The 9,946-nt window shown below is 66.0% G+C and overlaps 1 protein-coding gene and 1 long non-coding RNA gene across 2 annotated transcripts; both read right to left on the bottom strand.

The window, feature by feature from the left end:
- Nucleotides 1–5,201: 5,201 nt before the first annotated feature.
- On the bottom strand, nucleotides 5,202–7,272 carry LOC123351620 (urokinase plasminogen activator surface receptor-like). Its single transcript, XM_044991098.1, has 5 exons — nucleotides 7,168–7,272; nucleotides 6,915–7,064; nucleotides 6,420–6,557; nucleotides 5,875–6,021; nucleotides 5,202–5,476 (listed from the first exon to the last, which is right to left on the bottom strand). Exons 1-5 carry the CDS (start codon nucleotides 7,220–7,222, stop codon nucleotides 5,217–5,219), a joined length of 750 nt encoding a protein of 249 aa, XP_044847033.1. The 5' UTR covers nucleotides 7,223–7,272; the 3' UTR covers nucleotides 5,202–5,216.
- On the bottom strand, nucleotides 7,273–9,415 carry LOC123351639. The gene is made up of 3 exons (XR_006574044.1): nucleotides 9,286–9,415; nucleotides 7,860–7,970; nucleotides 7,273–7,314 (listed from the first exon to the last, which is right to left on the bottom strand). It is a non-coding gene; the product is annotated as an uncharacterized LOC123351639 (long non-coding RNA).
- Between the last annotated feature and the right edge of the window lie 531 nt (nucleotides 9,416–9,946).

Genomic DNA, 9,946 nt, shown 5'->3' with positions numbered 1-9,946 from the left:
TTTCCATCTGTCCCTCTCTCTGCCCAGAGACCCCGCAGAGACAATCCGCAGCCCCCTCGCTCGGTGCAGTTACCAGCCAGTCGCCTGAGAACTTTCCCCACCGACGACCAGGCTTTGGTTACATCTTGTTCTCACTGCAGCAGCTCGGGAAGGGATTTCCTCCCTTTCCATGGGCTGTGGAAGCCGCGGATTATTATGCCAATGCCCACGATGCGAATGGTCCCCGTAATGCGTCTTCATTCCCAGGCGCCCGCTCCCAGGGGTTGCTGGAGTCCGGGGGGGATGTGAAACAGCCCAGAGACTCTCTCCACCTCTCCTGCAAAGCCTCCGGGTTCATGGTCACCAGCTACCGGATGGAGTGGGTCCGTCAGGCCCCTGGGAAGGGACTGGAGCGGGTCCCCGGTACCCACAGCCCCCATGGGAGCAGCGCACACTACGGTGACGCAGCCAAAGGGCGACTCAGCAAGGCAGGCGCTAGCAAGCTCAGGGAGTCGGTAGGTCAGATCCCAGGGGCAGCAAGTCTAGGGGGAAAGCAATGGACGACCGTTGGCAGTTTTACAGAGACGTTGTTAAGGGCACAGGAGCAGATTATCCCCCTGCGTAGGGAAGACAGGACGTCTGGCAAGAGACCAGCCTGGCTTAGCCGGGAGATCTTCAGTGATGTGAAACTCGAAACAGCCCTGCAAAAAGCAGAAACTCGGTCAAATGACAAAGGATGAATATAAACAACCAACACCCGTCTGTAGGGACAACATGAGAAAGGCCAGGGCAGAAAACGAGATCAAACCAGCCAGAGACATGAAGGGTAACAAGAAAACACCCTACAAATACATCAGAAGCGAGAGGAAGCCCAAGGACAGGCCAGGCCCATTGCTCAGTGCGGGGGAAAGGCAGTGGACATGGCAGAGGTGCCCAGTGACGTCTTGGTGTCGGTGTCACCAAGGAGGTTGGTGGCGATGGGACGTCTAACGTAGCGAATGGCAGTGAAAATGGGGTAGGATCAGAGTCTAAAATCGGGAAAGAACAAGTCAAAAATGACGTAGGCAAGTTAAATGTCTCCAAACCACCCGGGCCTGTGAACTACATCCTAGAACACTCTCAGGGAGCCGCCTGGGGAGGGATCTGAGCCATTAGCGATTATCTCTGAAAAGTCCTGGAGGACGGGAGAGATTCCAGAGACTGGAAAAGGGCAAATCTAGGGCTGGTCTACACTACGCCGGCTACTGCGAGGTGGGTGCAAGACTGGTGGGAAAAGCGTTCCCAGGGAGTCGTTATCAGTGACTCACCGTCAGGCTGGAAGGACATAACGAGTGGGTCCCGCGGGGGTCGGTTCTGGGTCCGGGTCTGTTCAGTGTCTTCGTCAATGGTTTAGATCACGGCAGAGAGAGCCCACTGGTAGAGCCTGCAGACAACAGCCAGCTGGGAGGGGCTGCAAGGCCTTTGGAGGACAGGGTGAAAATCCAAAGTGAGCTGGACAAACTGGAGAAATGGTCTGGTGTAAATCGGGTGAAATTCCATCAGGACAAATGCCAAGTGCTCCACTTCGGGAGGGACAATCAGCTGCACACACACAATGGGACATGGCTGCCTAGGAAGGAGCCTGCGGGAAGGGACCAGGGGGCTCAGAGTGGGTCGCAAGTGAAATGTGAGTCACCCGCGTGATGCTGTTGCACAAACAGCGACCGTCAGGCTGGGCTGTGTCAGCAGGAGCGTTGTGAGCACGACACGAGACGTGATTCTCCCGCGCGGCTCCGCGCTGGTCAGGCCTCAGCTGGAGTGTTGTGTCCAGTTCTGGGCGCCGCATTTAATTCAGCCAACTTGAATTGTTGGGATGATAGTTAACAAAATGGGCGTGAAACATTTTCCAGTGTTTACGATGGTGCCATACAGCCCCCTTCGCCCTCACGGTCTCGCCCCCCAGACAGTCGAACACCCCCCCAATTTCAATCCCTGGGGAGACACTGCTCGGAGCGGCGCCCCGGGGAGGATTCGAAGCCCAGCCGCAGAGCGAGTGATGCCAGGAGCTGCCGTGACCCCGTCTGTCCGTCCCTACGCGGGAGCAGCTTTGCTCACGGCTGGTCAGTTGAGCGGAGGACGGGGGGACATGAGCCAGCGGCTGGGGGTTGAAGCTGGATAAATTCACCGTGGGAATAAGGCATCGGGGTTAACCAGGGAGGGGAATGAACCGTGGGGACGAGTCCCCGAGGGGCGCGGGGGATTCTCCGTCTGGGCAGGGCTGTGTCTCACACCTCTGCTCTGGCGCCCGCAGGGCAGGGCAGGTCAGGGGAGATCTGACCAGATGTAACGGGATGTGGCTTTCCTGAGGCAGGCTGGGCTGCAGGACACCTGGGTTCTCAGCCCAGCTCTGCTGCTGGCTGCCAGTGGGACTCGAAGCCCGTCACTGCCCCGCTGCAGGGCTCAGTTTTGCCATCTGTCAAATGGGCAGAATGATGCTTGTTGAGTCTGTGTCTGCGCTGCGTCCGACGCCACGGGGCCCTGATCTCAGCTGGGGTCTGAGCAGCGTCCAGTGTGACGGGCCTGGATCTCTGCCAGGGGGTCCCTGGGGTGTCTGGCACATGGTCACCCCGCTTTTCATCTACTGCTACCATAGCACGAAGAGGAAATACCACCACACCGAGCTCCACAACACGAGTGACACGAATGCACAGCGACACGCACAGGCTGAGCGTGAACCCACGTGCCCCCCCCGGCCATATAAAGCCGCACGCACCCCCCCCCCCCCCCGGCACCTTGGGCTGTTTATTGCTGGGCTGACGGAGGCTTGTTGCTTAACGGCACCTTTCCCAACGAGGGCTGATGCAAGCAGGGAGCCGGAATCACCCCGTCCCTGGGGGTGTCTCAACCGCCCCTGTGTCTTGGCAAAGCCCTGGGGTCCCGTGCGGCCACTTCTCGGCCCCGCGTGTGTCACTGTCAGGTTCAAAACCACCGACACAAATAAACACAGAGCCACCGAACAGCCCTGAACCCAAGAGACCCCTCGTCTGGCCCTGGGATGCAGCCGCCTCCGGGGCGAGTTAGACAGGGCCCCCTCGCCCAGCCCTGGGATGCAGCCACTTCTGGGGTGGGGCACCACCGGGGCTGTTTATACGAAGCAGTCAAGGCAAGGTGGTGGTGGTGGGGGGGGGAAGGTTTGGGTGGGGCGTTGGGGGAGGCGCTTTAGGGACATGGGGGAAGGTTGGAGCAGGATGAGAGTGTCAGGAGGGTTGGGGGTCACAGAGACTTGAGGGGGGTGAGAAATGGGCCCGGTGTTAGAGGAGGGCTGGGGGGGGGGAAGGGAAATCAGGGGGAGTGGTTGGTTTGGGGGAACAGGGACTCAGAGGAGGGGATGGGGCCCAGGCTGCCTCTGGGAGGGGAGTGGAGTCTAGTGGTTAGAGTCGGGGGGGGGGCTGGGAGCCAGAACTCCTGGGTTCTCTCCAAGCTCTGGGGGGGAGGGGGGGTCTCGGGAGAAGGGGTGGGTATGGGTGGACACAGAGCAGGGCTCCCCCCCCAGCAGGGTGGGGGCAGGGGGACAGACACTCAGCAGAGAAACAGACACGGTCCCAAACTCCCCCCACCCTCCGCCTGCGAGGCCCAGCAGCCCTACAGCGCTACACAGCTGCCTAAACCCACAACCACACACCCCACACCTCAGCCTCTGGCGCCACACGCACAGAGCCACCCCTCCCCCGATTCCCCAGGCAGAGCATCACACACACAATCACACCTGCCGTGGCAAAAATATACTCCAGCCACAGCCCCGGCAGCAAACACAACCCCCCCCAGCTACACTCAAACCCCAGAGAAAAACACACACTGCCCCCCACTAGCCACCCACACTCCCAACCCCTCAGACTGTAACGCAGCCAAAGCACAACCACACTCCCAACACAACACCAACAAAGCCACACACACAATGCAACACAAACACAGCCACAATCAAACACGCACAATACACACAACCACACACCCGAGGCTGCCAACACGAGGCACTCAAATACCCAGCGCCACCACACGCAAAGCAAGACCGCCACAACATGCCCCAGGGTGTGTGTGTGTGTGTGTGTGATTGCGAGGGGGTGGTGGGGTGTCACACAAACACCCCCCCTCCCCCAGTGCTGGCATGTTCTCGCTTCCCCCGCACCCGCTGCCAGCAGCAGCCCAGGGGAATCCAGGCACCCCCCAAATCACTCCATGGGGTCACCCCCACTCTGCTCCTGGAGCCAACTTCCCTCCCCCCACACACCGGGACCCACACAGGAACTTCAGGCAGCTCCCCCTGCTGGGCAGAGCGGGAATTACAATAAAATAAAGTTTATTAACGAAATAAACCATAAATAATCAAATAATCATAATAATTAATAATATTAATAAAAACTGGGTTGTGGCCTGTCAGCTGCCAGCAGATGGGTGAGGGGCTGGGGAGGGACCCCCCGGGGGGACCCCAGCGGAGGGGTTGAGTGGGACAGGCCTTAGCATAATGGGAAAATAAATTATAGACCTTCAAATCCACGGAGATATCCCAGGGGAACAGGCCAGGGGGGCGGCCCACACAGCGTGTGGGTGTTGGGTGGAGAACAGAGTCAGTGGACTCCCAGCCCCCCCCCCACTCTAACCACTAGACTCCTCTCCCAGAGCCAGGGAGAGAACCGAGGCGTCCTGGCTCCCAGCCCCCCTGCTCTAACCACTAGACCCCACTCCCCTCCCAGAGCCGGGGAGAGAACCCAGGAGTCCTGGCTCCCAGCCCCCCCTGCTCTAACCACCAGCCCCCACTCCCCTCCCAGAGCCAGGAGAGAACCCAGGAGTCCTGGCTCCCAGCCCCCCCTGCTCTAACCACCAGCCCCCACTCCCCTCCCAGAGCCGGGGAGAGAACCCAGGCGTCCTGGCTCCCAGCCGCCCCTGCTCTAACCACCAGCCCCCACTCCCCTCCCAGAGCCAGGAGAGAACCCAGGAGTCCTGGCTCCCAGCCCCCCCTGCTCTAACCACCAGCCCCCACTCCCCTCCCAGAGCCGGGGAGAGAACCCAGGCGTCCTGGCTCCCAGCCGCCCCTGCTCTAACCACCAGCCCCCACTCCCCTCCCAGAGCCGGGGAGAGAACCCAGGCGTCCTGGCTCCCAGCCGCCCCTGCTCTAACCACCAGCCCCCACTCCCCTCCCAGAGCCGGGAGAGAACCCAGGCGTCCTGGCTCCCAGCCGCCCGCTCTGACCGCCCGACGGGGCATTAGGAGCTGCTGGGCAGCAGGACGAGCGCAGCCAGGAGGGCGGCGCCGCAGAGCAGGGCTGCCTGGGCCACGAGCCGGTGGCCGGCCCGGCTCCTCCTGGACGGGGGGAGGGCGCCCGCCTGGTTCCAGCTGTTGCAGAAGTTGCCATGGCAGCAGCGGGCCTGGACCCCGGCCAGGCGCCTGTAGATGGAGGTGTAGGGGGCATCGCACCAGGCCGGGGTGGCGCAGCCCTTCAGCACCGTGCCCGGGCCCGTCAGCTCTGGGGAGGGGAGGGGAGGGCAGGAGAGTGAGCTGGAGCCTGGAGCCTGGAGCCGGCCCCCAGCCCCCATAGCGAGGTGCCCCCTGCCCCTCCCCCCCACGGCACAGCGCCCCCTGCCGAGCCCCGGCCCCTCCCCCGCCGAGCCCCCGGCCCTGCGCCCCTGCTGAGCCCCCCTCCCCTCCCCCGCCGAGCCCCCGGCCCTGCGCCCCTGCCGAGCCCCCAGCCCCTCCCCCGCTGAGCCCCCAGCCCTGCGCCCCCTGCTGAGCCCCCGGCCCCTCCCCCGCCGAGCCCCTGGCCCTGCACCCCTGCCGAGCCCCCCTCCCCTCCCCCGCTGAGCCCCCGGCCCCTCCCCACAGAACGGCGCCCCCTGCTGGGTCTGCAGCCCTGCGGCTACTCACCGTGGCTCCCCACAGCCTCCATGCAGTGGGTCATGGGCCCCTGGCACTGCACCGAGGTGACGTTTTCTGGGGCGCAGCCGTGGCTGGAGTTCCCTTCGCAGGCGTAGCAGGTGACCCCGTTCAGGGGCAGGGGGGATTCCTCGTAATCTGGGGGGAAACAGGGTCAGAATGGATCACTGGGCAGCCCGAAAATCAGCTGGCGCCCCTCACTCCCGACCCGCAGCCCCCTGCCAGACCCCGCCTGGCTCCACCCAGCTCTGCCGGTGCCCCTCACTCCCGACCCGCAGCCCCTGCCAGCCCAGCCCTGCTCCCCAGCTCTGCCGGTGCCCCTCACTCCCGACCCGCAGCCCCTGCCAGCCCAGCCCTGCCCCCCAGCTCTGCCGGTGCCCCTCACTCCCGACCCGCAGCCCCTGCCAGCCCAGCCCTGCTCCCCAGCTCTGCCGGTGCCCCTCACTCCCGACCCGCAGCCCCTGCCAGCCCAGCCCTGCTCCCTGCCCCCAGCTCTGCCGGTGCCCCTCACTCCCGACCCGCAGCCCCTGGGTTACCGTGGGCGTCGTTATTGCACAGGCTGGAGTTGCAGCATTGCAGTAGGTAGAAGCTGTGCTGGTTGTGGAAGCCCAGGGGCTCCTGGCACTGAGAGATCTGCCCGCAGCCTTTGATGCGCCGCTCGTCCTGGGGAAACTCTGGGGACAGAGACAGTAGGGGTGACGTGGGGCCTGTCCCCTCTAGCGGGCGCCAGCTCTGATCCGGCCCCAGGCAGGGACTGGCTGGCTCAGGGGGGTGGGGAATGGGGCAGGGGCCTGTCCCCTCTAGGGGGCCCCGGCTCTGATCTGGCCCCAGGCAGGGACTGGCTGGCTCAGGGGGGTGGGGAATGGGGCAGGGGCCTGTCCCCTCTAGGGGGCCCCGGCTCTGATCTGGCCCCAGGCAGGGACTGGCTGGCTCAGGGGGTCTCCAGCAAAGAGGTGGAGGCCTGTCGGACGCTGGGGCCTGGGCCCCCTATGTGGGGCAGGGAGGGGGTCTCGGGGCGGGTCCCTGCTCACCTTCGGGCATGGAGATGGCCGTGATGTCCACGCACTGCTCCCGGGGGTCCTGGCACCGGATCCGCATCAAGGAGGGGCTGGAGCAGGAGTGGTCGGAGGAGGAGCAGGAGAGGCAGTCCAGGCTGGAGGTGGAGGGGAAGGTGCTCAGGGCTGTGGGGGGAGAGAGGTGGGGGTGAGCAGGGGACAATGGGACCCCGCAGGGGAGGGGGAACAGACTGGAGGGGAATGACCCCCGCTGGCTCTATGGACTGACCGTCTGGCGCCCCCTGGTTGCAGAGGTCGGTAGCGCACTGCTCCTCCGCCAGCATCACAATCTGCCCGTGGGAGAGGAAGGAGATGGAATTGTTGGGTTTCCCTGCCACGTCGCAGCCCTTCTGGATCCGCTTGGAGACCTCGGAGCCTAAAGGGGGTGGGGGGTAGAGGAGACAGAGTCATTGGCAGGGCTGGGCCACAGGAGCCCAGAGCTGGGCTAGCAGGGGGCTGCGGGTCAGGAGTGAGGGGCACCGGCAGAGCTGGGGGGAGCTGGGGGCTGCGGGTTGGGAGTGAGGGGCACCGGCAGAGCTGGGCTGGCAGGGGCTGCGGGTCAGGAGTGAGGGGCACCGGCAGAGCTGGGGGGAGCTGGGGGCTGCGGGTCGGGAGTGAGGGGCACCGGCAGAGCTGGGGGGAGCGGGGGGCTGCGGGTCGGGAGTGAGGGGCACCGGCAGAGCTGGGGGGAGCCGGGGGCTGCGGGTCGGGAGTGAGGGGCACCGGCAGAGCTGGGCTGGCAGGGGCTGCGGGTCGGGAGTGAGGGGCACCGGCAGAGCTGGGCTGGCAGGGGCTGCGGGTCGGGAGTGAGGGGCACCGGCAGAGCCGGGGGGAGCTGGGGGCTGTGGGTCGGGAGTGAGGGGCACCGGCAGGGCTGGGGGGAGCCAGGCCTGGGCTGGCTGGTCACTGGGGGGCACTCACGGGCGATCATGGTGAGGACAGTCGTGCGACACCGGCCCTGCTGCTCCCCACAGTCCTCCGTCTCCTGGCAGCTCCGGGCCCCATCACAAGAGTAACATCGCAGGGCCGCCGCTGGGGAGAGATGTGGAGCAATTGGAACAGAACCCACGAGTCCCAGCCCCCCCCCAGGGCCAGGGAGAGAACCCAGGAGTCCTGGCTCCCAGCCCCCTGCTCTGACCACCAGCCCCCACTCCCCTCCCAGAGCCAGGGAGAGAACCCAGGAGTCCTGGCTCCAGCCCCCTGCTCTGACCACCAGCCCCCACTCCCCTCCCAGAGCCGGGGAGAGAACCCAGGAGTCCTGGCTCCCAGCCCCCCCTGCTCTAACCACCAGCCCCCACTCCCCTCCCAGAGCCAGGGAGAGAACCCAGGAGCCCTGGCACCCAGCCCCCCCTGCTCTAACCACCAGCCCCCACCCCCCCCCCAGAGCCAGGGAGAGAACCCAGGAGTCCTGGCTCCAGCCCCCTGCTCTGACCACCAGCCCCCACTCCCCTCCCAGAGCCAGGGAGAGAACCCAGGAGTCCTGGCTCCAGCCCCCTGCTCTGACCACCAGCCCCCACTCCCCTCCCAGAGCCAGGGAGAGAACCCAGGAGTCCTGGCTCCCAGCCCCCCCTGCTCTAACCACCAGCCCCCACTCCCCTCCCAGAGCCAGGGAGAGAACCCAGGAGCCCTGGCACCCAGCCCCTTCCCCCACCCCGCTCCAGTTCCCGGCTGAGGTGAATCAGAGCGAAGGGAAGTGAGCGCTGGGCTCACGTGTCGCCCCCCATCCCCCCCCAGGGGGCTCTGAAGCGGTGGCGAGGAGCTGCTCCCGCAGGGGACTCCCGGCCCGACCCCTGCCAGAGCCCCAGCCTGGCGCGGGACGTGTCCGACTCCTGCCCGCCCCCCCGCTGCGTCCCCCCCTTCCAGGATCTGACTCAAGACTTAGAGCCGGGAGGAAAACCACCGAGCGGCTGCCCCCGTCCGCACCCACATCCTGCCTGCACCTCCCAGCTGGGGGGAGAACCCAGGAGTCCGAGCACCCAACCCCCCCTCTAACCACCAGCCCCCACCCCCCTCCCAGAGCCGGGGAGAGAACCCAGGAGTCCTGGCTCCCAGCCCCCCCTGCTCTAACCACCAGCCCCCACCCCCCTCCCAGAGCCGGGGAGAGAACCCAGGAGTCCTGGCTCCCAGCCCCCCCTGCTCTAACCACTAACCCCCGCTCCCCTCCCAGGGCCGGGGAGGGACCCCAGGAGTCCGGGCTCCCAGCCCCCCTGCTCTAACCACTAACCCCCGCTCCCCTCCCAGGGCCGGGGAGGGAACCCAGGAGTCCGGGCTCCCAGCCCCCCCGCTCTGACCCACCAGCCCCCGAAGCGGGAAGGGAACCCCGGAGTCCGGGCTCCCGCCCCCCCACCTTGGCTCAGCAGCGCGCCCAGCAGGACGCAGCCCCACACGGACTCCATCGCCTCGGGGCTCGAACCTGCGGTCGCGGCGCGGTGACTCCGTCCTGCCTCTGGCCGCTCTGCGCTGCCGGCCCGCGCCGGGGCCGCCTTATGACCCCCCCCCCCCCCGCCCCCAGCCTGGGACACACCCCTCCCCCCACCCCCCCGGGGCGGGGCGGGGCTGGGCTGGGCGGGGCTGCGGGGCCCAGGAGATGGGGCGGGGGCTCTTGGGGGGGTGGGTATCTGGGGGATAAACAGCAAGGGGGGGCTGGGGGTTGTTCCCTTGGGTGGGCAGTGGGGGAAACAGCTCGGGGGGCTGCCTGGGGGGGTCCCTATCCACAGGTGCTTGGGGGAGGGGAGCTCCTGGAGGGAAGCAGGATATAGGGTTATGGGGGGGAGGCGGGTGACCCTGGGTCATGTCACCCCTCGTGGCCAATGCCAGGGGAGGATAACAGCTCTACTACTGCTGCGCTGCGGAGCCAAAGGTCCCAGGCTCTCTAGCCATGCTCCCCCCATGGGGCCAGGGCACAGCGGAAGGAGGATCCCCCCTCCCAGAACACGGCCCTGGCCTAGCTGGGGCACCCCATGGACCTTTATGGGGTGCAGAATCCCGGGGTGATGGGCACCCTGTTA

Source organism: Mauremys mutica, chromosome 17, assembly GCF_020497125.1.
Source record: "Mauremys mutica isolate MM-2020 ecotype Southern chromosome 17, ASM2049712v1, whole genome shotgun sequence".
Taxonomy (NCBI): Eukaryota; Metazoa; Chordata; order Testudines; family Geoemydidae; genus Mauremys; species Mauremys mutica.
This window is presented reverse-complemented; position numbering and strand designations above follow the sequence as displayed.

Excerpts from the sequence above, each read along its gene's own strand:
- LOC123351620 (XM_044991098.1), bottom strand. The coding sequence starts at position 7,222 with ATGCTGGCGGAGGAGCAGTGCGCTACCGACCTCTGCAACCAGGGGGCG. Across the intron at positions 6,022-6,419 it reads GTGCAATAACGACGCCCACG|ATTACGAGGAATCCCCCCTG; the intron begins GTAACCCAGGGG and ends GTTTCCCCCCAG. Across the intron at positions 5,477-5,874 it reads GGAGGCTGTGGGGAGCCACG|AGCTGACGGGCCCGGGCACG; the intron begins GTGAGTAGCCGC and ends TCCCCTCCCCAG.